This window comes from Sphaeramia orbicularis, chromosome 5, assembly GCF_902148855.1.
Source record: "Sphaeramia orbicularis chromosome 5, fSphaOr1.1, whole genome shotgun sequence".
Taxonomy (NCBI): Eukaryota; Metazoa; Chordata; class Actinopteri; order Kurtiformes; family Apogonidae; genus Sphaeramia; species Sphaeramia orbicularis.
The window spans coordinates 24,169,890-24,194,818 of record NC_043961.1 but is presented as its reverse complement, the minus strand read 5'-3'; the positions used below and the strand labels follow the sequence as shown (position 1 = coordinate 24,194,818).

General features: G+C 38.8%; 3 protein-coding genes across 3 annotated transcripts; all 3 read right to left on the bottom strand.

Annotated features, from left to right (window-relative positions):
- Positions 1 to 643: 643 nt before the first annotated feature.
- LOC115419021 (rac GTPase-activating protein 1-like) lies at positions 644 to 8,172 on the bottom strand. The gene is made up of 17 exons (XM_030133624.1): positions 8,026 to 8,172; positions 7,513 to 7,606; positions 6,820 to 7,022; positions 6,469 to 6,620; positions 6,091 to 6,160; positions 5,858 to 5,911; positions 5,433 to 5,510; positions 5,122 to 5,239; positions 4,881 to 5,026; positions 4,628 to 4,792; positions 4,433 to 4,528; positions 4,087 to 4,285; positions 3,834 to 3,939; positions 3,543 to 3,675; positions 3,293 to 3,401; positions 3,054 to 3,162; positions 644 to 2,072 (listed from the first exon to the last, which is right to left on the bottom strand). Exons 2-17 carry the CDS (start codon positions 7,595 to 7,597, stop codon positions 1,997 to 1,999), a joined length of 1,899 nt encoding a protein of 632 aa, XP_029989484.1. The 5' UTR covers positions 7,598 to 7,606; positions 8,026 to 8,172; the 3' UTR covers positions 644 to 1,996.
- A 4,280-nt stretch (positions 8,173 to 12,452) lies between these two features.
- LOC115419906 (major intrinsically disordered Notch2-binding receptor 1-like) lies at positions 12,453 to 16,914 on the bottom strand. Its single transcript, XM_030134981.1, has 4 exons — positions 16,669 to 16,914; positions 13,505 to 15,524; positions 12,900 to 13,115; positions 12,453 to 12,647 (listed from the first exon to the last, which is right to left on the bottom strand). Exons 2-4 carry the CDS (start codon positions 15,512 to 15,514, stop codon positions 12,453 to 12,455), a joined length of 2,421 nt encoding a protein of 806 aa, XP_029990841.1. The 5' UTR covers positions 15,515 to 15,524; positions 16,669 to 16,914.
- A 649-nt stretch (positions 16,915 to 17,563) lies between these two features.
- Positions 17,564 to 24,846, bottom strand: evc (EvC ciliary complex subunit 1). Its single transcript, XM_030133615.1, has 20 exons — positions 24,386 to 24,846; positions 24,172 to 24,285; positions 23,869 to 23,961; positions 23,533 to 23,756; positions 22,777 to 22,861; positions 22,584 to 22,682; positions 22,292 to 22,420; positions 22,010 to 22,171; positions 21,640 to 21,856; positions 20,847 to 20,995; positions 20,242 to 20,340; positions 19,963 to 20,175; positions 19,674 to 19,783; positions 19,373 to 19,574; positions 18,966 to 19,190; positions 18,732 to 18,867; positions 18,433 to 18,535; positions 18,217 to 18,343; positions 18,014 to 18,110; positions 17,564 to 17,924 (listed from the first exon to the last, which is right to left on the bottom strand). Exons 1-20 carry the CDS (start codon positions 24,557 to 24,559, stop codon positions 17,776 to 17,778), a joined length of 2,907 nt encoding a protein of 968 aa, XP_029989475.1. The 5' UTR covers positions 24,560 to 24,846; the 3' UTR covers positions 17,564 to 17,775.
- Between the last annotated feature and the right edge of the window lie 83 nt (positions 24,847 to 24,929).

Below are 24,929 nucleotides of genomic sequence, written 5' to 3'. Positions count from 1 at the left end.
TTGTTATTTCTCCCCAAACAGCTGGGTGCAGACCTCAAAGGCCCTGATGTGTTGTTGAAGCCTAGTATTGAATTAGTCCATATAAAATGTATATCAGCGGGTTCAGCCTGGCTTAGTCCTCTCCTCACTAACTCTTAATGGAATAACTATAAGATGTATAAATTATCCGTGCTTTAATTCATAATAATGTTGGACCTCATCGCCTGCCCACTCGGCCCAATAGATTATGGAAATAGCTGTAATGACTATTGGAACAATGAGCCAAATTGTATTATTATTCTGTGCCACGGCTGCCTTGGAATAACTGGAGCTGTACTTTCGCTCTTTCAATGAAGATCTTGAATAACAATGGCTCACATTCAATTTACACAAGGAAATGGAGATGAACAGTGTCAAACATGAATAGAGTTATGTGAACATAGCATTAATGCCAGTTACTTACAGTTATTAGAATAACACTAATCCATGGCCAGGTCTAGGTTCTATTGAGGTTGAACTGCTCATAACAAAACCCACATGTCAGATGTCATGCTTTTAAGCTCTCATTGATTGCACAGCCTCAGCAGGGTTCCTCACCCTACATGCCCACCTCATGCATGAACAACACCAACCGAGACAAAAGAACCAGTCTTTTCATGTTTATTTTTAGCTCAAGCACAGACTCTTATGGGGTCTGATTTGAGCTAAGATGAGGTAATGAACATCATTAGTTTCACAGGATTCATTAGCAAAAGTATCAAGATCAGTTAGATACTATATAAAAAAGGAAAAGATCCACACAGATGAATAAATGCACAAAAACATATAAAATGTGTATAAAACTGCAGTGTCACAGGAGTGTAACACCCTAAAATTATGCACATTTCCTTTACTGGCAAACAGAACATGTCTAAATGTGTTTAATGAGTAAATACTGTGAATCATTTTTTGGCAATAAGAACATTTCAGCCCTGAATAACTAATATTTCAACCAGTAAGGCCATCATCGTCTGAAGATCTAGAGCAGATGAAGGTGTACTTGACAGCAGCAGTGAAAGAAACAGTCTCAAAGAAAAACAAACATTTGGTGATCTGGTTATAAATACTTAAAGCAGTGAGTAGAATAAAAAAGCAGCTCTAGATTCTCATTACCTTATAGAAATAAGACTCAGACTTCTGATTTGTAAGATGCAAAATTCCATCTGAGTTCATGGCACTGACTTACTTCCAAATGTTCACATCTGTTCATATATTAATGTAAGGAGTGCCAGTAATACCGACTGGTTGTGTGCATAATACAGATTCTTTTCCTTAGTTGACCGTTACATAGCAAAAGTGAGGCAACAGCAGCCTCTAGTGGCATTTATATTATCAGGAGAAAGTAGTTTTACTCATTGATCAACATTCTGTTCAGTGTTTAAATGGTAGAATTGATAGATTCTTCATGTTACAAATGGCCATGATTGGTATTCAGCTTTCCACAAAATCAACAAACATAAACCAAAATGTTAAGTCATGAAAACAAAGAATTGAGTTACTGGGACAATGACAGAACAACCACAGCAATAATACAAACGCACAATAACACTGGCCAGTGATGCAACTTATTTTCCCATAGTTCAATGTACCTGTGTGTTCACAATTGTTACTGTGGTTACAACCACAGGTTCAACACTGGACATCGATGCCAAAAATCGAAAATAATCCCACTCAAACTAGATATGAATGGTTGATTGGCCATTAAAAACTTCTAACCATTTCACATAAATGCCACCACATTTGGGTTAGTAATGAATCATTAGTAGTGGAAGGTACAAACAAGTTAAATACTTTGTGCAAGGTTTTTTCATTGCTTAAAAACAGCTGAATAAAAAAGTTCAGTAATAAAAAGTTAAAATTGCACAGTAGTTTTCCCACATGATTATGTGCATATACATATACATATATATTTTGGTTATTGCAGTAAGTTACCCAAAGACACAATATGGGCACGATTTTTCCTCACCAATATTTTCCATTACTTCAACTGTGGAGAAGCAAAGAAGTTTCCTTGGCGGTTTGAGGCAGAAGACGCTTTGCCCTTGCTCCCAAATCTAAGGACGGTGTTCAGAGAGAAAACACAGGGTAAATAGTGACATTAAAGGTTGAGAAACAGTCATTTTTGCATAAGCAACAGAAATTAAGACTAATGAGAGTTTAATAGGATTTCTGCCCGTATGACTGTATATCATAGTCAGCAAGAATTAACTGCCAGTTTGAAAAGGGAGACCAGTCATTTATTGTCTATCAGCACGAAGTTAAAGCAGTGTCAAAGCCGTATTATAAGATGTTTTCGGTTTTATCAAGCCTTTCCTCATGGTCTACTTTTACCTAACTCCAATTGCATGTTAATGCATTTTACATTAAACAATATAAATTCTAAGGGTTTATGATTTCCAGATGAAAAAGTAACCTTTAAATTAACAGACACTGCGGTTCTACAAGAAACACTTTTTTCATTAGACATTAATGATTAGATACTAAAGCATATGCAAAGGAAAGAGGCTCTGTAATTATCGTGCAAACACCGTCATCTTCTACAACATTGATTCACCAGTAAAACACATGGAGTTGGATCAGTGACAGTGGATGAACATAGTGCGTTTATGTTCAGTTAATGATAGATTTGACTGGAAAAAGTCACATTTTCTTAATTTTTTTCTGTTTTGATATAATAACCTTTGAATTTACTCTAAGCTTTTATGAATATCTACATGATCAGTGAATTAAATAAAGGAAAATAAATGATTTTGAGTGGAAATAATGTAAAATACAGAGGACAATATTATAATAAATGGTGATAAATCACTTCGAAAAGGTTAAATAGTGAAGAAAATTAATTCGGGAACTACCACAAACGTCACACTGGGTCTTTATGGGTTAAAATGGCTTCAAAGGCAACGATCATTGTTCAAATCTTTTCTGCAATTAGCAGAACACAATGCTTATGGTTTAAAGAGAGGAGGAATAGTAGATAATTTTCCACTTCCATTATGGTTTATGTAAAAAGAATCAAAGCAAGAGAATGTACTTACATGGTGGTGCTGGAGAGGGTCTGTATCATACGCTGGGACAGTGAGCTAGAAGAAGGTGTTTTGGTCATCATCTGGTGCTCTGGAGTGGTGATTGGTCCCAATATGCTCACTACAGATACATTTTAGATACAATACAAATAAATACTATTACATGTCATGCTCAAATCTTTAAACAATAGCATTGCTTCAGTGGCACTTAAATATCCTGTTGAATTCAATAAACTGTAGCTGTCACTTACCTCTGTGATCTGGAGTGTCTCCATGGAGAGCTTTGTCCATGGCTATATTATCTGGATGGGCAAACTGGCTCCAGTAGCTTGACGGAATACTGAGCAAACGCTCTATCACCTGAAGAGACAAATGAACTTGAGATACTAATCCTGAAGAAAATAAAGCATAGGATCAATTTAAGACAAGCTTAATCAAGTTTTTTTGGTAAGTTATAAACATTTAATTATGACTATCCATATTAGGCACTGTCCGCCCTACCCTCGGTTGTCTGTTCGTGTCATGTAGGATAGTCATAGGATCTGGGTCGGGCACAGCATGGCCCACAAGCGTAGGGCCAAACACTCTGGCCAGGTTATTCACATCCATTTTGGTGTCCACGCTTTGAGACACCCTGGGCAAAAAAAAAAAAAAAAAAAAAAGAAGGCACAATTTCATCAAGTCTGTAGGTTCAAAATAGCACAGTGACTCAGCCTGCTCCACTGTAACCTCTTCACACAGTAAAAGACAAGATGTTTTTAAGAGTGTTGAAATGTCAGACATGAAAATTACTTCTGCAGGTGGATCATCAGACAGGCTAGAGTATCTCTGTTGGGGTTTGGGAGTTCACTGATGGTCTGGTACATCACAGCAAGACTGTTGCCATCATCCTGGATTTCTGCAAGACAATCAATGTCAGCTGTTGAATACATGAGTAAGTGTCTACCCTTTTGCCTCCTTTAATCACTTAGATTTTAATAGTATTACATCAACTTTCTGACTGATGAAGGCCACTGTGTAAAGTTATTAAGACTCAGAAACTAACCAGCTGCCTCCATGAAGGCTTTGTTGAGCTGAAAGGTGAGCAGTGGCTCTGGAAGGTTTCTGAGGAAGTCTTTGAGAACTCCAGTTATGACGTTGATGTCATCCACTTTGCTCAGAGGAGGCAGAGTCTTTCCTCTAATCAGCTTCTCCTTTAGCTCTTTGACCAAGCGCTCACTGCCAGAGACCCTGTACAGGCCAACCTGGGGTCATGAAGGAAAAGAGATTAGCTCTCAATGTTTGGGTGCTTGTGATACTATACAACTGATTTATATTGTTAATTAGAAGGGAAAAGCTACTTTAATTAGAAGGTGACAAGTAAACAAGGATATTAGTGCAGTCTGTCTCACCTCATGCAGGCCCCTGTGTTCAATCTCTTTAATGCAGTAGATGACCAGAGCTGGGATCATTGGGGAAGTAACTGGAGCAAAATCAGCCAGTGTTGCCTGAACACAGAGCATGTCAATAATTAACATGAACATAACTGGGAAAAAACGTGGTCAGAAACATCTAATAAAGTAAGAAAAAAAAATCAAAACATGAACCTCTGTGTTTCTGATGGGAGTGCTAAAAGCAGCAGGATTACAGGGCAGAGGACAACGTTCACGACAGTCTGGATGGGTCACCATTCTGCAGTCCTGACAACGGAGGTACATTTTGCCAAACTTTGTTCTTCTTCCACATGGTGTGCAAAACTCAGACTTGATCACCTTAAGGAAGAGGAGAAAAACAAGAGTTTCACAGTGCCTAAGCTAAGTAAACTACACTAAAAGAAAGTTATGGTAAGTATGGGCGTACTGTTTTGGGGATGAAGTGGTGTTTCTTTCCACCTCCGTTTTCTCTGAGGGTTCGTGTTTGAGCTGGTAAAGAGATCAGTGTGCCTGGAGCATCGCTGGCTGTCTCAGATTGGTCAGTAGTTGTTGTATCTGCCCACGCTGGTCCAACTGTAGACACAAAAACATGTTTTTGTACTTTACCAATTGTATTATGTGTACTCACAAACAGGACTTTAAAAAAAAAAAAAAAAAAAAAATCTTACGACTCTTCTTTTTGCTGCGTGTCCAGTAGGGAACTGTTTCAATGGTTGATACGGCCTCAACAGCACCGCCGTTTACAGGCACAGTTATAGTGGTTTTGGCCACTATTGATTCATTCATCTAATACATATAACAAAAGACCTGTGTTAGGTTTACAGCAAAGCAATGCACATGGTTTGTTTAAAATAAGATAAAATCTACTTTGCCTCAACAGCTGCTGCATTTATCTACTACTGACTGATAAGTTATTTCATAGACAGACTGTCAGGTCTTAGTGCTATGCAGTGCATTAAGCGACAGAGGTCAGTATTACCCTGTCTGATGAGCGTCCAGTGGAGCGAGGCTTCTTTACAACCTGTGGAGGTGCTTCAGAGAGTTTTCTTGAGGAACGCTGTGGATGAAAATTTAACGATTAGATATTCTCTTTTCTTTATGAAACTGTATTTCCCTGTGTATTGTTATTGTATTTTATGTGATGGTGTACACCCCTCGTTAAATATTCTTGTTATCTTACTTTTTCTGTACAAAACCTTCTTGAGAAATAAAATTATATATAAAAAATTAACAATTAGAATCACTACTTCATCACTCACTGAAAAAGTAAGTTATACAGCAAGACACACCCCTGGTGGTGAATAAAAAAAACAAAACTAACTGCCTCATCTGAAACTTAATTTCAAGATTACTTTATCCATGCAAGCAACTACTACGCAAAGATGAGTCAAGTAAAAGACTTACTCGTTTCTGGCGTTTCCTCAGTCTCACAGTCTTCATTGCAGAGGAATCCCAGTCCTTTAAAAATATAAAAACATACGAATAATAACTTTTTTTAAAAAGTTTTTTTTTACTATTATTATTATCAGTGTCCATATGTTTATTGAGGACTGATGTCTTAATTGATCCTGACATCAGCAGCTCTCCTACAATGTACTTTGCAGATTGATGCAGCACATAGGAAATGGGTCATTTACCAGAGAGTCATCTGTTTGGTCGAAGCTGATGTCTGACAGCAAAGAAGCTGATTCATCTATGGTAGTTAACCTGTAACATAGATCACATTTAACCTATCTTTTAGTGATTTCTACCAAGTTTAACAAACTTCACATAGTGAACTTTATTGGACACAGGATTTATACAATGTGACTGCAGTTAGTCATGAAATATTAGTCCATTTTGCTTAATTTAGAGATAGATTATGGTAATCCCCATCAGCAGAAGCAGACGGTTGAACTAAAACTTTACTGGGTGATCTTTAAATGATTAATTACTTATTGATGATTTAGAATTTAATCTATTTATCTCAGGGAAACAGACGTTCACCACAGATAATGAGGTGAAAAGGATCAGACCTTCGGCTGGAGTTGATGTTGGTTTTTGCAGCCTGTGCTGCCTGGGAGTGGGCACTGAGGAAGGCCAGGGCTGAGCGCTGCTCCTCACTCAGGTGTACACTGTTGCCATTGTCTGATATCAGCAGTTCCCTTATCAGCTGCAGCTGACGTTCCTGTTAAATCCATAAAACAGCAGGTAAACATGAGACAGGACAACACATTTTTTTAAAAAGCAGACATCAAGCCATAAAATACAAATTAACAGTTAATAATTAGGAATTGATATTCCTTTTTCTTATCTGTTTTGTAACTCATAGAAAAGCACAAATTTATACTTTATGTTGTGTAATTTATAAGCACTGTTGTACTAACCAGTTTCTCATACACTGCCTCAGCCTTCTGCCGCCGGCGGATCTCCACATCCACCTGATTGCGAGCATGCTTTAATTTTACTTCCAGGGCTCCTCTTTCAGTTTCAGCTTTAGCCAGCATCTCTTTACAGGACACCAGGTCTTCACCTGCTTGCAACCACTTCTTTCTGCATTCCTCAAAGTTTACTGCCATCTGGATGAACTCTGGATAAACAACAGAACAGTGACTGTTAATACTGCTATTCAAACAATGTTCTGCCTTGCATTAGGCATGTATTAAAATTCCACTCTACAGTGTTCATTACAAAGGCTCTGATATGAAGTACTTATACATACAACAGAAAACAAAGCACTCCAATACTAAGCAATCAAAATAATCAGATATGAGTGGAGATTTTCAGTCGTTCATTTGGAACTACAGTTCCCAGTAGCATGACCCAGATAACAGCGTTTTGCTGTTTGTTAAAATAGAAATACCTTGCATTATCCAAATCAACAGCAATTTCAATTCATAATTTGTGTCAAGCATTTCTGGAACTCCTAAACTATACACGGGCTTAGTGCCAGTCATTTCACCAAGTAGCTTAAGTCATTAAGTATCATCTGGTCCAATGATCTACTCCCTAAGCTACACAAAGCAAGGAGGCTCCCGTACAGGTGGCAAATACTTAAACAAAGTGTGGAAATAACTTACGTGGTTCAATGCCCTCATTCAGACCGTCCATGTGGGCTCTCAGAGTCTGAAACTGGTTGTGCAGGTTCACCACAGGCGACTCCATAGTGTCTCACTGCAAACACGGTGGCAAAGATCAATATTAACTTTGTTAGACTTGAAAACCGTGTTACGTGAATGAAACTACAAACGTTACATTTTCTTTTAACGTGTTATTAGCTTTTACAATGTTGGTCGCATTGACCAACAAAACCACAACCTTCATTTATGATGAAGCAATGAAACAGAAAAACGTAACTTCGTCTACATTCACTGTTTAAGTTTCATTGAGTTCATGTGTTTATCTTCTCTCATTGTCTGACTAGCGTTAAAACTAAACTAACTAGCTAAACTACTGTTACGCTAAGTTTACTTCGCCTTGTGTACAGGCGAATGCTAGGCTACATTAACATTAGCACGTTTCTCGTATCCTTATCTACACTGTTTTAAGTTAGTTATCGGCTACAGAAAAACAAAAGGAAGTACTTCTGCTACCTGTGCAGTATGTGTCCTTTGTTGGGGCGGCTGACATGTGATCAACGAAGCCCAATGTTTCAATCAGACTTTAGATAGTGTAGTTTGTTTCCACACTACCCAAAGTAAAGCCACTCCTGCTTAGTAGAGTTTGTACATTCTTCTTCAAAGTTCAAAATCAGCGCCGGTTTTCTTCTTCTTCGTCGGTTGGTTTACAAGTGAACAAAGCACTCTACCGCCCCCACCTGTCCAGGGATGTAACTGCAGGAGGTCGAAGAGACGCAGTTCTCTGGCCTGATACAGGGAATCGTTTCACAAGTTTGGATTATAACACCATGTATTGATCTTTTGGTATATTTTAGATGATTACCTTTTGTTGCACATTAGTTTTAATTACTCTTAATGGCTTGTTTGTGATAACTTTTATGTTTTTACTGGATTAATCTCTATTGTGTTTATCACCACCGAGATTCAATATATTTTATTTGTAACATATTCATGGTATGAACAGTGAAATACAAAAAAAAAAAAAAAAAAAAAAATGTCCACAGGGTCATGCATGAGTTTTATTCAAACCTACAAAAAATTACTCTTAAGGGGTAAAGTCATATGAATGGGGATATAAAACTAAAGTGACAGAAAAATATTGTATTACAGTAACCATCCAAATCAGAGCAGAAATTTCATTTTGCAGATGTGCTGCAAATGTTACATACATCTGTGTGTACGTGTAAGTGCATATGTGTGTGTGTGATATACATATTTACTTGTCTGTTCAAAGTTCTGTTGTAATTGTGATTATTATTTTTTTTTTTTATTTAGTAAAGTTTTAGCCTACAGAAGTACAGAGATTTTATTTCTCATTGAATTACCATGTTTTAATCTTATATCACCACAGCTATAAATTAACCTTCTTTCTCAGTATATCCTGAGATTAAATGAATATATCTTTAAGGACCTGGAAAAATAATATTATTGGTTAGTCTAATTTCTTCTATGCTTTTGCACTGAAAACATTAATGAACTCTTACTTTATTTGTGTTATTGAAAACTGTTGCTTTACAATGTCTTGATTTGTTGTAACTGTGTTTATACTGCTTTCTCAGCCTTTGTTATTATTCTCATTAAAGATTTACTTGGTTAAATAGATTATATATATTAAATAAAGTTCAAATGAACACAGATTGAATAAATGGATTTGTCGTTCTAAATTCTTTTTTATTTCCTTACAGAACTGAGCTGACCAAGGTTAAATTGATTCATTTGTCCTTTCTTATCATGCTACTTATCACATTATCAGTATGTAGGATGGTGAAATTATGTGTAGAAAATGTTCTGAAACAGCTGAAGACTGTGTCCTCTTGTCATAGGCTTGGCACATGGGATACAAGCAGCAGTATCATTAATCATCCACGGTTAGCATTTCTGGGTTTACATTTAATGAGGGCAACACAGTGTGAGTGTGTGTCTGAAATAAATACACACACAGTCATGTCTCATGTCAAATAAAATATGCTGTGCAGACTCCATAGAAATTAGTTTGTTTCTAGCTTCCATCTTCCTGTTGTTCTTGTATCCTCACAAAATATTTCACTGTCTTTATGAGGACATTCAATGACATAACACATTTCCTATACTACAACCATACCAACCATTGACCTGGTCCTGATTATCCTACTTTATGAGTAAAAATTATAACGAGCCAAAATTTCCAATGTGATGGACAAAAAACAAATTTTGTCTACAATTATACACAGTTATGCCCATGGATACATAAGAAAAAACAAAAGGCAAAACACACACAGTAGGATAACTGAAAACGGTTTTCGCATGTAAGCAAAATGCATTAAAAAACGTAAATTTAACGATAGAGCCATGCTGATTTATGTGTTTGTATTTTATTATGCATTGGCAGTTTATTGTAGATTACAGCTGCCCCCAGAAAACTGTGTGTCTACAAACAGCAGGACCATTAGAAATGATGTGAGATAATAGAATCTGTCAGTCAATATGCACCCTCTGTCTTTATCAATTATTCATCTTTATATGTACATTTCCTCTAGACATGGGTCATTTAATTCAAGGAATTGTCTTTTTCCACCAATCATTATCTACCCTCTCTTAAACTCATTTAACTATGACCTCTGTATGCAACTACAATCTGACATCAACATGGTTCATTACCAAGAGAAGAATGGAAAACAATAAATTTTGCAAAACAAAGCAGTTCCTTTTAAGAGGAATGTTTCAAGCACAATCATTTTTAAGTATGTTTACAATTATACAGTGCAATCAGGATGTAATTTATTATTTATCAAATCAGATAAAACATACTGTAAAAGGCACGGTACCGTTTTGCTGCATTTATTCAGTCAGGCAACATAAGTCAGCACACACCCCCAACAGTTGTATAAATGTTGCATTTCTTGTACTGTAATAACTGCACATGTTTTTGTTCCATCACGAACAGTTCGAAGACAGAATGTTTACCTGAATGATGAGTTCACAGATTTTTAGCTTTATGTCAAAAAGGTGCATGGATGCAAATATCATATGTGCATCTCAGGAGTCATAAAACTATTAGGAAGCTTTAATGCACAGAAGTTTCAAAGACAGCACCTGCAGATTGTGCTGACTACAGAGACAGGCCTCTTCAGTGGCACCATCAGAAGGTAATGGATCCTCAAACAGCCTCTTGGGAAACACTTGGCAGATATACATCTACTTAGGAGGATGCATTTAAGCAAAACACACCCTCTATAGATCCTGTGTATATTTATGTAAACAAAGCAAGAGTAAAGTTTTTAGGTCTTTAAACAGAAAAAAACCACCAAGTATATCAATATAGTATTTTCCATGTAAGTTTCTGTCCACTTTGGTTAAACATTGTTAATGGGAAAAAAAGTGCTTATTTATTGTTGAACAGAAACAAAATCTTCTATATCTGTTTCTCCACAAGGAAAGATAAAAACATAAAGACTAGTGCAATTCAATATGTTGGCTCTGTAACAGATACACAGGTTTTTAAACCATTAAATTGGTTGAAATGTTGTCAGATGTCAGTTTCAACATATTGCTGTGGTTACTGGTGAAATTGCATTAGATTGCTCTTTATTGTAAGGTGTGTCTAATAATTACATACTCTGAGAAAAAAAAACAAAAAAACAAAAAACAAAAAAACAACAACAGAGCATTAGTGTTTACTGGAAAGGCAGAATTCATCCCAGCAACTCTGTGCTAAATGTAATTATAAAGTAATCTTATTACATTTAAGTGTGTTTAAGTGTACCTCCACATTCAGCCTGCATGGTAACAAAGGATAAGGTGTAATAACTCTTGAATGAACAGGATGCTTTTACAAAATGGAATGTTACTCTGTAAGTAAAACTGTGTGAAGGGACGCTAAGGCTGCATCCGTTGATAATGAGTGACTCTGCAGGTAAGTGAGAGGTTTCAGCATAGTGCAAAAGAGAAAGCCCTGCCAAAGTGAGTGTAGTGGGGAGATAATGTGCATAGGTGCATTCCAAACATCCCATCAATTAAATTACAAGTGGTCTCCCACTTATAGAGTGTTTACTGGAAAACGCTTGCGGACCAAAACACAATCAGCAACAAGGAACGGAATTTTATCATCCATTTCTTGACATCTGACACTTAGTAAACATGGAAAAATGCAAACCCACAACACAAAAGCATCTGTCAGTGGATTTAAAAGCTGATATTTGACAAATGATAGAAAGTTATTAAAAAATATGACTTTTTATTTATGGAAGCCTGTTTAATCAGTATTTTATATATTGTTTTAATAAAGTAACAGAAGGTTTCAAACTATATGTAATAATACTTTTGTAATCCATTGGTATCTCTTAATATTAATCAACTGTGTATGCAAAATTATTTTACACATGACTGAAATTAGCCCTGTAGCCCTGTATTTTAGATATAAGACAAAAGCAAAGAGTCTGAAGCTGATACACAAATCAGTAACAGTGCTGTTTGGCAGAGAAAGGCAGACAAAAAAACACAAAATTAAAAGAATTTGACACGTTTGCATTGGCTCAGTTCCAACAACAACTTCCAACATATGCTCTAAGAGATATTTTAGAATAAATAAATAATAAAATTGCTTCCTTTTTGCCATCTGAGATTTTTGCAAAAACAGATGACAATAAAGAGATGAGAAATGAGGGGGATTAATTACAATATGTTGTTTCTGCATGAGCAAAATTAGCAAAAACAGCCCAAGTCCTGCTTTTTTGAAATGATAAATTATAGTCTTACATGTGGAGAGGCGTGAAGTGGTGATGCATCTCAACTGAACACAGATTCACCTTTAGGGGTGCTTTTGTTACAGTCATCTGCTTATCTCCAAAATAATGTGCAGTTTCCTTGGAACAGGTGCTAGAAGTGAACACAATGGCAATGATGTGGGTTCTCTGTGAGGGTCTTCACAAGCGCACGGTGCAAATAGGAATGATGATGATGAGAATTATAGTCACCGCAATTAAAATAAGTGCAACCAGCTTGCAGATCTTCATCCTGCGGAGGTTCGCTTCTTTGCGCCTCAACAGACCATCATAGCCTGGAGTGTAGATGTCATCCATCCAGAACTCCATGTTGTTGGGATTCATAGACTCCTGAGCCTACAAGACAGGACATTGAAATGGTGCTACATTTAAAATGGAAAGAGGGATATCTGTAATAGCAGTATATTAACCTGTAACAGATTATAGACAACAGTGTTACTATGTATTTTATGTTGAGGTCTGTATGATATGCATATCAAAAAATTAGCACAAATGCCAAAAAAAAAAGATGAACTGCTTTTAAACTGTAGGTAGCAATGCAACATGTAAGGTGATGAACATGTTCAACCAACAGGAGCCAAATTCTACCTGTAAATCCAAAGGAGAGATTCGTGCCTCTCTGTCGTCTACAGTCCAAATAGGCCTTCCTCGTCCCTCAGCCACCCTGGGGTCTATCATCTTCCCAGAGGCGAGTCCACCTGTCAGACTGCTCTCCTTGTGGCGAAACAGGGATGAGTTAAACACTTGCTCCACCAAGCTGGAGGGCTTTTGGGAAAGTAGGTTAGTTGTACTGCTCGACTGATCCTAAAAAAAGGAAAGCAAGGGACAATATGATACTGAAGTATAAGTACTGAAAGAAGTTGTAACAAGTTCTGCAGATTGACAGTGTTAAAAAGGGTTAACACAGTCAGCAAACATGAACATAAAGTTGATGATGAATTGTTTTTGACTGATTGATTTTATTTGCCTGTTTCCCACAAATTTGTAAAATGAACCACTTTTAGAAAAACAGAAGGTCAGCTTTTCTAAGGGTGTTTTTACACACATGGTGCAAATAATGACTTTGCATAAGAACTGATGCTCATGCCTACACCTACACAGATGTTTTTTATTTCTTGTTTAATTATTAATTAACTGTTTCTTCGTGTAAAATAGAAAATAAAGTTGAAATGTACTCATTAGAATTACTCTACCTGCCCCAGTTTTCCATGTGACCCTTTGCCTTCTTTACTTTTTGAGTAAGACACCGGCCAGTCTCTTGCAGAGTTAGACAAATTTGGCGGTTTGGAATCAGAGACACTTTTTTCTTCAGGCTGCGGTTTTGAGGTACGGCGCGTTGACCCTTCCCTCTTCCCTTCTTTTGCCCCTTTAGAGTCAGAGTGAGCTTTGGTGCTTTCTGTTTGAATCCCAGGAGTGTTCCATCGGCTCCAGTCCAGACTACTGGAGCTAGTCCCTGGAAACAGATGCCCAGATGCAGAGAGGGGCTGAGGATCTGATGAGTCTGAAGGAGTAACAGGGTGACTCATGAAGGAGGATACACCACTTAAAGGCTCTAGCCATCGACCCCCAGTGCTTTGTCCAGCACCGCTGAGGGGCTGCTGGATCTTTTCGTCCAGTCGCTGCAGAGCAGACAACACCTGTGAAATCTCAGATTTCACATCATTCAGTGACTCTAGTTGTCTCTCAATCTGACTCATACGAAGCAAGAGTTTACAGACACTAGCCTTTAGCCCATCATCACTGCTTTCTAGAGAATGGAAAAGCCTTTGGAGTTGACCCAGGCGGCCACGTCTGGCTTCAGGGGTGTCCTGGTTCATAGTTGTTGATCCATCACTGGGGTGCAGGACCCCTGTTGAACCGCACATGCTTATGTCGTCTAAAAAACGAAAGATAGCACTGATGTCATCCTCACCAAACTCAGGGTCATCTAATGAAGTCATGAATGACAGACGGTCGGCATGAACCAGACTGCGGAGGCGCCGGGGGTCTGGTGGATCTGTCTGGGTTCCCTGAGCTTTTACTGCATCAGCTCCACTTGGTAGTCCACTATCCTCACTGTCACCTCCTGAAGACCCCCCAAGTTTGCTGATAACAGGGGCTGATCGTCTTGGAAGTTGCCCCCCTTTTGGTTCCATCCCCATCCCAACACTGGCCATACCTATCCGGTCCTCTAGACTGTGACTCTTGTTAGTCCAGATGGACTTCTGTGTCCTGTTTGGAGGCTGGAGGTGCCGGGGGGACCACTCTGGGATTGATCCAGGTCCAAAGTAAGTAGAGTCCTGCAGGTCATCAAGACTCTCGTGTTTGACCCGGTGCTCTGGCGACTGGTAGATGGCTATGGGGGAAGGATATGGATTGGGGATCAATTCAAAGCTGTGATTGTCAAAGCCTTTCTTCCCTGCACTGGGACTGGGGGATTCACTGCTAATGGTCACCTGGGGTATTAGAGGAGCCTGGTTATGAAAGTCCTTTTTAAAAATGTTTCTCCTCTGGTCAACAGATGATCCTTGTTCAGGTTCAAACACATCAATTGGGGCTGAGTCTCCGCTAGATTCACTGTCCGTCTCCAAAGGTAGGTAGATGTTCTTCATGATCTCGTCAGGGATTTGACCAGTTGGATACAAATGTGTGGTGTGAGGCAAATCAAAAGAAACAGCTCTGGCCCTAATCGGAGGGGAAGACACAAGTGAAATAGGATCTGGGGGAAGACTTGCTCGCTTGCGGGCTGAGTACCGTGGTCTTGGAAAGAGCAAGTGCTGGTCAATAGGCCTTTCACCAGAATCAGAGTAAGCACGTGCTCGTTCTCGTCCAGTAAAGTCCAGCTGGTAGACTCCGGGCAGACTGGGGCCTGGGGAGTGATCCACGGGGAGGACAGTCTGAGTCCTCATTGGGTGGCTATCATCAGGAGCTCCGCCTGTCATCTGAATTAGATTGAAGATTGTTACAATGTCAGCAGCGACACCTATGGGTGAAAGCCCCTGGCCCCTGGTAGAGACTCTGTCTCTGAAAAGAGTGGCTGGAAAACAGGGGTCCCGGCTCGCGGCAGCAAACAATAAACTCCTGAGCTCAATGAGGTGCTCTAGGTCGAAGCGGGTGCTGACCATACGACAAAGGTCCTGGAAGGTGAGCCACTGGCGCATATTGGCCAGCTCCTCCAGGATCCCCAGAAGGACCTCGGGGTATTCCTGCTGCAGGTTAGCCATGGCTGCTCACCTGATGGGAAAACAAAAGGATTAGGTAGATGAAAGAAGAAAAAAAAATACATTTTCCAGCACACATTTACATTCTGTCATCATATATTAATTCATTACACAACAATAAAAAAAAACAATAATGTACTGTTGCCCATAAAGTTGTAATAATTTTGTGTTCAGACACGAATCTTTTTGTTCCTATGTATAAACATCAGCGATCACCTTTAACCAGATTCAATGATTACATACACTTTATCTAATCATTTCACAAGAAGAGGTACATTTATTTTATTCCAACTTCACAGGAAACATAATAATAATAATAATAATAATAATAATAATAATAATAATAATAATAAAAGCAGATGACAGTTGAATTAAGCAGTGCTCTTTGAAAATTAAAAGTAAACATAGACCTATTTACAATATGATAATTGTTATTATTGTAGGTTTATAGTCTGGGGGTTATTACATATCAGATGGAGGGATACATTAAAATGCAAAATTTTGTCTATAGTATTACATATCAGTTACATTAAACTATAGCCTATATAATTTTCACTTATTGTCATTAAGATATTATTATCTCTTAATAACACAGGCAGTAATAAAACACCTTTTTTCACATTTCACCTTAAATTAAATGGGTTACATCTCCCCACTGTGACCATTACTTAAACCATTACTTCATAACACGTTGCAGTTTTAACGCTACTTAACAGCTTTGACAGGCTTTAGAGATAGTGTATTCAAACATAAGGCAGATAAAGTAGACTGTTTCAGCTGGGATGGAAAAAGCCCTTATAGTGGGAATTTGGATAGCGACCTTATTTTTGGGCCCTAAAATAACCCATCATCTGATCTGATGACGCCGTCACACTGCGCACATCTTTACCTCACTGAGGATTCTTTACTCTCATTTCTATTAACAGCTTCAGGGCATGCCCTCTAATTTTTGGAGCAAAAGCTTGTTGGTTAAAATGACAGTATATTTACATGAACTAAATGCAAGTGATTGAGTTTTTGTGTAAGATTATACAGATATTAATACAAGAGGAGACTGAATGGACGCAACAAATATTGAAGTGCGTGTAAGTGTCGGTGGGACAATCCCAGTGATGGCACATAGAAAAATACCTCACATAGAGGAGTCCTCCACTTACCTCAGTCTACTGAAACGACCTCACATCCACACCTGCAAAATCACCAAATAAAATCCAATTTTAAGCCATGTCTGAGGCCATATTCCACACAGATCACGGTTCATGCCATCATACTCTCTTCATGGTGCTCCTCTGTTTGTAGCAGCGACGAGTCCACAGCCCAGGCAGGAGAGGAGAAAATTAGAAATCAGGTCATCTTCCCACAAGTCCCTGCAGTCCCCTAAGGAACCTCAAAATACATCCAAACGGTTTCCCCTCAACCACAGATCGAGAAGACACTTGCAAAGTCAACAGCGAGCCCACATTTCTAATTGATACATGGGGGCAGAGTCAGTCTTGGCAGGGCGCTGCAGTGTGAATGTGTGGGTCAGGTCCTGGAACATATTTTCACAGGGTGCCACAAGAATAATTGGTTATGTGTGCAAGCAGAGCATTTGAATAAAGGGCAGATTAAAAATTGATGTTTGCTAATTGACACTCCTAAAACTCCAAACTGACAGTAAACCATGAGGTCTAGAGTAAATTGCTTGCTAGATTGCTGCCCACACACTGAGCTGTCTGCCAGACTTCAACCCTCCCAGACTTTTCACCATTACTCTGCATTATCATCCATAAAGGCTTGTACTTAAAACCCCATTAGAGTAAGAAAAGGGTGAGGCTTTCATCCCTGAGTAGCAGCACTCTACTACAATCAGAACAGACATCTCTAATTTACCTGACAGAGGAGAACATCCATCATCTCATGTACTCAGGGATCAGTGGGAATCAATGCAGTGAATGAGCCGTGGTATGAAAAGCAATGTGCATGTAGGTGCAGAGCAGTAATGTATTACTGCCAGGCATGTGGTGAAGTAGTTTCATCAAGCAGGTGGAAAGAGAAGTAAAAAGTGAGTGATGCATTCAAAACCATTTATGGAGCATCAGCAAACAACAGACAAACTGAAGACAACATGTCTCTGTGTTTTAACTTTAGTCATAAAATCACAACCAGGATACTTACATATAAATCACATATATTTACAGCTTGTTTAAGACTCGGCAATGTTCCAAATATGAAAAACATAAAAAGCTCCATAAAGCATAAGCATGGATTAACTTTTTTACATTTCAGCTGAGATGAGGCTCTTGTTCTTTCTTCTTTTTTTGTGTTGGTTTCACTGATGGAGCATAAACAGTTGGAGTCAGTGAGGGATTCAAAGCTGGATCTAATGCTGGGTTCAGGGCCAGCAGGTCCAGTATAGTAGTGCTCTGACCACCTGTTGAAAAATGACACCAGTTAAAGCGAGAAACAAAGGCTTGAGGTGGATATACACACGTTTATTTTCTGGTTTTCAGCGTTACTTACAAGTGTTGTCATCTTCATCACTGGGTTCAGGATCTGGACTGTGGAGTGAAACCCGAGCCAAGGCGGCAAGCTCTGCTGTAAAGCTTTCTTCTGCCTCCTAATGGACACAGTAGTACAGTGCTTTTAGGATATAATTGTGCACTATTGTAAATCTACTACCAGTGAATAAGTAGAGCAGTACTTGCGTCATGAAGCTAACTAACCAGTAGCTGTTCTTTGATCCTTTCCATGGTTTGATCATGTGCTACTTTCTTCTGCTTTAGTTCCTCATATACAGTTGCCTGTTCCAGATCACATTGCTCCAACACTCTCCGTTTGTGGAGCTCCACTCTGGCACAAGAAAACAAAGTAAAACCCCTTGTTCTGCTTATATATTTATATATGCTAAGATGGAAAAGTCATTTGCAGCTTTGATTTACCTCTGCTGAAACTCAGCAGATGTGGGTTTTTTGCTCCAATTCACAAGCTCCCTCAACAAGGCCCTGTTCAGCTGACTGCTGCTTTCCTGCTTCTCATTCACCTCTAAAGCAAAAGTTAACAACATTAGATTAGCACACAGAATTCTTAGCTATACTGACTTCTCTGTCCAGTACTATCTTTTTGCATTATTGTCTAATTACATGTTACTGCTTAAGAAGCTAGTGAAATTACATAGTAGAAACCACAAAGCCTGTCATTATTACTGAGTATTCTCAGTTATTCAGTGGCTGTGTCTCACCCTGGTTTATGTTTGATGGATCGTCTTCTAGTTTTCTCATAATCTCCTGTAGGTGGGAATAATAGCTTTGAACCAGCGCAGTGAGAGAATCTTTGGTCATGTACACACTTTCAGAGGCAGCTTCAATCAGGTGGCACTGATAAGGAAAAAATATGGCATTAAACCCAAAAAAAGACAAAAAACAGGAAATGTAGTCAACAACATAAATTCAGTGATTCTGAAAAGAGTAACTACCTTCAAGCTGTAGTCCTGTTTGGAATAGGTCTGTGCCTCTGCTGGTTGGGACTCCATCATCTGCTGGATGGCGTGGCTGAGAGCGTTGCCTAACACCCGTTGTGCATGGTTTTGAAGGAGCTCCATCCCAGTTTCCAGCTCAGATAGAAACTCCTGCTGAAAGCTGTGGCCCACCAACTGACTCTCTGGACCCAAGTGTCTCTCTGCCAGGCTGGCACTGCTATTCTGCCATGGGTATTATGAAAGATATACACATTCAGGTTGCTATGAAGTGGAGCTACTACTTTAGGAGGAAAAATATGGTGTGTTCCAGTACCCAGAGTTATCATAGCAGAAGCTGTATCAGCAAGGAAGCTCAACTTTTATTGTGGCTGTGCATAAAACAACGGTGAAGATAAAATGCTCACCTTTAGAGTTGAACTGGTAGAGGGCTGATTTTTACTAGGATCTTCCATCAGCAGACCTCTGTAATCAGTCTGTGAGAGAACCTTCAGCTTGGACAGCCTCATCTCCTTCAGCATGTGCAGGCTGAAGTGTCTGACCACAAAGTATCTCTGCACTGCTAACAAAAGGTGCTTGTGCTTCTTCTCAATCAGACTCCCGACTTGCCTTAGAAGATTATGTTACATTGAAATGCAACAGTAGTTAGCATTGGTTTTTCGAATAGGGCTGTCATACAACTGTTTAAGAGAGACTTTCGATCTTTACCTGCTGAATGTGTAACTCTGTCTGACCACCATGTTTTTAAGGATCTTCATCTGTTGTTCATTTAAGTGTTTAAGGCAGGCCTGCACCAGAGCCACCTCTTCATTCCACATCTGCAACAAAAATTACTGTAAATGAGCTAGTTTAAGCACACAAATGGACTTCAGGATAAGAAAACCCTTGTAAAAATGGCCTGTATTTGATTATATGGTATGAAATATGCTTAAAGTTAAACTAAGCAATAGAAAAAGTCACTGTTAGATTAGTTGTATGTTTCTGTTCCAGTGTCTACCTGGTCATCTTTATCCAGCTGAGTCCTTATATCCTCCACTTGCTGCCTGGTAATGCACTCTGCCTGCTGTATCTGTGCAATCATCTCCTGCTCCAGATCCAACCACAGCTTCTCACAGTGCTCAACAGACAGATTTGATTCGGCAGCAACAGAGGAGACAAAGATGTCCTTGGCTTGTTCTCCCAGCTTCCGTGACCAGGAGGTGCGAAGTTTCTGAAAATATCAGTTTGAGTCTAGGAATACTTGACCAATTTATTCAGTATTTGTTGCGTCTCTTACCTTCCAGAGGTCACCGAGAGCTTCTGCCACCCTGTTGTCCTGCTGCAGCTCCAGGTCATGCATCTGTTGCCTGTGTTTCAACAGCAGCTCCTGGTCCATCTAAAGGGCAGGTTAAAGGTATTAAACACCAGTAGGAATTACATGCATATAACATTTTATTTTCAGTGTCATACAAGCACTAAATATCTAAGCTGACTGTAGTTTTATTGTTCAGGTAAATCTGTCTGAAATATGAGGGGGCTTCAAAAAGTTTGTGAAAAAGAACACAGCTTTGACATGGTTTAAATTGCATGTCCCTCAGTTTTACACAAATGGACTTGAAGGCTGGTATCAACGCTTGCAGAGGTATATTGACCTAGATGAAGCAAATGTTGTAAAATAAACATCATTTCTTCAACCATTTTTTCTAACTCTTTCTAAAGCCCCCTCATAGTTCAAGAAAAATGAAGTAATAATAGTATGACTGAGCAGAATAGAAATATAAAACAAAGGGCTTCATGACTACATTATAACAGCTCAGAAATCCAGAACTGGTGTCTTTACCAATATATCATGTCATAGCGTTTCTGATCTGTATATTCAGGTAAAACAGGTAATGTTCTGACCTTAATGAGGTCCTGGAGTTCAGTCTGAGACTGTGTCAGGTCCATGGGGCGACTCTTCTCTTTGCTCTGGCTCCTCAGAAGCTTCTTCCTCTTGGATTCCATTTTGCTGCACTTTTCACTAACAAGCTCTTTCGTCTTTTTCATGCACTCTGGACATAACACACAAGCACTTAAACCTTTTCTTCAAAAGTATGAGGCATTGTGGCTTTACAAAGCCTAATTAAATAAAGCAGATTTTTCACTCTTTCAGTGATTTTTTTCCCCTACAAAATTACAATGAAAATGTATCAAATTTAATAAATTTACTTTTTTATTTACTTTACTATTTAAACATTACTGATATATATTAAATCTATATTAAGACTGTAGAAAGAATTACAATTAAAGATGTTGTATGGGAGATACACATTAGATGGAAGGCATGATATTCTTCCCTGTCCTTAAAGAACCTGACCTTATTTAGGGTGCTAAAGAGGATTCTCAGAAAAATGGTCTATTTTGAGAGTCTAGTCATTTCAGTTTGAAAAGTAGGCTAGATATTGTCCACTGCTGCCTGCTACGAGACACTGTATCATCTACTGAATTATCAGAGAAAATTCCTCACATACTTATGTTACTACATCAGGCTTTATTAAGTATTTACTTTACTGATAAAATTACATCAAACAAAAACTATGACTGTTTGTGTTGACTGTTGGTGTGATAAGTGACTGGTAGCAAATACAACACCAAAGATTACACAAGGTCATTGCCTTAAATCGAGCAGAAACCATTTTCACTTTCAGCATCTTACCCTGAGTGCACTGCTGAAGGCCATCAGACAGAGTGCCCTGAACATCTGATAGGATTTTTTCCATGTGGTTAAAGGTCAACACATCATCGCTTGTCAGCTGCTCCAGGGTTGTAGTTATCATGCTCTGCCTTAGTGCCACTTCCTGTCTCAGCAATGCAGGCTGAGACTCAAGAAGCCCTGTCAACTCCTCCCACCACAAAAGCTTCTGCTGGATCCTCTAAGACAGGTAGAAAGAACAGTTGCATTAAAAGATCAGTAAAAACAGTCAACAGCAGCTTTTCTTTTTGTTCCTTTCTCTACTTCCTGAAATGATAACACAATGGATTGAAACCAAAAATGCAATGCCAATCAATAACTACTGTTACTGTACCTTCAAGTTTGCATCCTGAGCAGTCGTCAGATGATTCTCCACTAACAAAAGAGTCTGAATGAGAGAATTCGTAACATCCTGGGCCTCATCAGGAGGGAAAATGCTGCTCCTCTTTAATAGGTGCTGAGACAAGTCCTCCACCTGATTGCTAAAACCTTTGGACTATGAAGACACATACAGTTGTTTTCCCACTGCATTGTGAAAACCAATCAAAGAGGTAAATAAACATAGCATAGTCTTTAAATAATTTTCTTTTGTTGGAGTTTAAAACTTAATACTCACCATTTGAAGGCCACGTTCAAGAAGTTCTTTCTGAGCTCTTTCAATCTCCTCCAGTGTACAAGGGACTTCATCATTCTTCTCACAAGAAGGCTGACTTGCCGGCAACAGTTTCTTTAGCTCATCCAATCCCTAAAATAAGAAACAATAACAACATATACTTATGACAAGCCAGCATATGCACATGATGTCACAGCTACTCTGACAGACTAAGAATAATTTGTATAACTTGCAAACAAAAGATAATCCATTTAACAACAACGTGAATAGTATTTATGAAACACTGCTTTTCTACCTTTTCCTGCATTTGGAGAACATTCTTGGAGAAGTCAGCGTCTTGTTTGTCTTTCGGGAAACGAGAGCTAAATATTATTTTTAGCATCCGAACAAAAAGCTACAAAAGGGAAAGGAGATAATAAGTTTGAGCACAAAAAATGTTGACAGCCTTAAAGAAGTGTTATTACTCTATCAAAAAGAAATGAACCTACCAAAGACTTTTCTTCCTGAAGTTGGATGCAATTCTGTTGTAGATCCTGCAGCGCCAAGCAGTAAAGACTTATCCTACCTTCAAAACTGCAGAAATGTCACACAAAATATTAGTCACAAGCACTCAGATTTTTGCGTGCAGTGTTAACTGTCAGGTGAAGGTATTCATTTATAACTTTTTTTTTTAAACATACTGTATATTTATTTGAATTTTGAAACACAGTGCATAGATACAAAATGAACATAGACATACAATATGAACTATAGTAACCCAGTCCCAACCCCCCCGCCCCACATCTCATCTATCAAGGTTTACAAAGAGGAGAAAGTAAATGCATAAATAAGTAAAAATAAAGAACATGAATATACGCAAAGTTACAAAATTAAATGCATAGTGCAATACCATTAAAATGTGTCCAGACATCAGATCAACACTACTCAAGGGATTGTAGAGCCAGTGCAGAGCATGTCATATGAGTGTTATTGCAATACACCCAGTGGCAGATACATTTATAGCACAAAAAGTAATGAGTTATTCAAACTGCCCTTACAGGGTGCGTTTGGAGGTAGTTACAGGGTCAAGGGTGTTTCAGATCAGTGTTTTCGAGAGACTTTAAGAAAGGGCCCCAAATTTGATCAAATTCATCAAGCTTATGTTTAAGACTATAAGTCAGCTTCACTAATGCTAGACATGAAGATAATTCTTTAAGCCAATAACTAGTTGAAATTCCAAAGTGTTACAAGGCTAAAGCTCCTACCCTGTTTGTGTCAGTGTGTGTGGGTAGTGGGAAACCCTGGTGAAGCTCTGGTTCTGCAAACTCTTTGGGACCAGAGAGGAAGAGATAAACTGACTGCTGTCATCATTGTCTTGATCTTGGCTCAGAGACTCTCCATCCGAGGAGGAGGAAGACTCCTCATTAGGCATTGCTGGCAACTTGGTGTGCTCATGCAGTGAGGGGTTGGATGCTCCATCTGCTAGAGGCTGATGCAAAGACAGTAAAACTACAGGAATCCTTTCAGTGGCTTATCTGCCATATTCTTTCGTCTGAGAATGTGTATTTGTCGAAATCTTGTACAATTTATGTTGCACTTACTCTGTATTTCTGGTTAATGGGATAAACCACCTTTGCTCTGGATGCAAATGCAGCCACATCGCTGTTCATGGGTGGCTGCTTCTTCTCCCTCTCCTGGTGAATCAGTAAACAACATGGTTTTGTGGGAAGTTAATAAATGAAGACCAAGATTTTTGTGAGAAATATTGTCAGTTCATTAATATGTTGTTACTCAGCATCAACTCTGTATACTCCAGTCATCAGCTTTGAAGTCCAGATATAGTGCATCATCTATATCATAACCAGTGCAAAGATTAAAACTAGTCTAAAAAAACGTGTTCGTACTTTTTCATTGGCAGTACCACTTGGAACTTCCTTCTTGCCATTGCTGATGCAGTCACTTTGATTATTGTCCAACTCTCCATCTTCAGGTTCAAGCAACCTCCTTGCGTTATAACCCTAATGGAATAAAAGAAAGGAAATTTATGAAAATATAACCTGGGATATGGTGGTGATGAAAACTGAGATCGAAATTATGGTAAGAGGAGCCTTTGCTTACTTGTCTGGTCAACAGCAAAGGCTTCACGCAGTAGCTATATAAAAGAGCAGCCGTTAATATCCCAGTCAACCCTCCACAAACTGTCGCCACTGTCAGAAGTCCTGTATATATGTGCAGCGACTCGGCAAAACTGACCAACACATCGGTGCCACATTCCGTTATCAGTTCTGTCATTTTTTAACGAATTCAGCTAACATAGGGGAAACTTTGTATGTTAGCATCCTGTAGTGTAACGTTAGCCATAACTGCCTACTTGGAACATCACTACAGGCTAACTAATTTTATTCGAAAAAAGCAACGCCAAACATCCTCCCAGTCCGGTTTTCAAAACGTTTCCCCTTTCAATTATTAACGTCTAACATATCAGCTAGCAACGGGGTGCAAAGACGTATTGTCACAGCTACGAACTTTTTCCAAGACGACAAACTTTACGAGACTGTAGCTAGTGGGTGGATGAAGATCTAGAAGACGACGGAACGTTTTTTTTTTAAGTCCATGAAGGCATCTTGATTTAGGCCGGAAATAAGTGCAGAGACCTTCAGTA

What these genes read in the sequence shown, in the direction of transcription:
- LOC115419021 (XM_030133624.1), bottom strand. Translation starts at nt 7,597, where the DNA reads ATGGAGTCGCCTGTGGTGAACCTGCACAACCAGTTTCAGACTCTGAGA. An exon ending in AACATCAACTCCAGCCGAAG is followed by an intron (nt 6,161 to 6,468) that starts GTCTGATCCTTT and finishes TCTATGTTACAG; the next exon opens with GTTAACTACCATAGATGAAT. An exon ending in CTGATGATCCACCTGCAGAA is followed by an intron (nt 3,676 to 3,833) that starts GTAATTTTCATG and finishes TTTTTTGCCCAG; the next exon opens with GGTGTCTCAAAGCGTGGACA.
- LOC115419906 (XM_030134981.1), bottom strand. Translation starts at nt 15,514, where the DNA reads ATGGCTAACCTGCAGCAGGAATACCCCGAGGTCCTTCTGGGGATCCTG. An exon ending in CACATGGAAAACTGGGGCAG is followed by an intron (nt 13,116 to 13,504) that starts GTAGAGTAATTC and finishes TCCTTTTTTTAG; the next exon opens with GATCAGTCGAGCAGTACAAC. An exon ending in TCTCTCCTTTGGATTTACAG is followed by an intron (nt 12,648 to 12,899) that starts GTAGAATTTGGC and finishes CCTGTCTTGTAG; the next exon opens with GCTCAGGAGTCTATGAATCC.
- evc (XM_030133615.1), bottom strand. Translation starts at nt 24,559, where the DNA reads ATGACAGAACTGATAACGGAATGTGGCACCGATGTGTTGGTCAGTTTT. An exon ending in CCTTCAGCAGTGCACTCAGG is followed by an intron (nt 20,996 to 21,639) that starts GTAAGATGCTGA and finishes TGTTATGTCCAG; the next exon opens with AGTGCATGAAAAAGACGAAA. An exon ending in CTACCAGTTCAACTCTAAAG is followed by an intron (nt 19,191 to 19,372) that starts GTGAGCATTTTA and finishes TACCCATGGCAG; the next exon opens with AATAGCAGTGCCAGCCTGGC.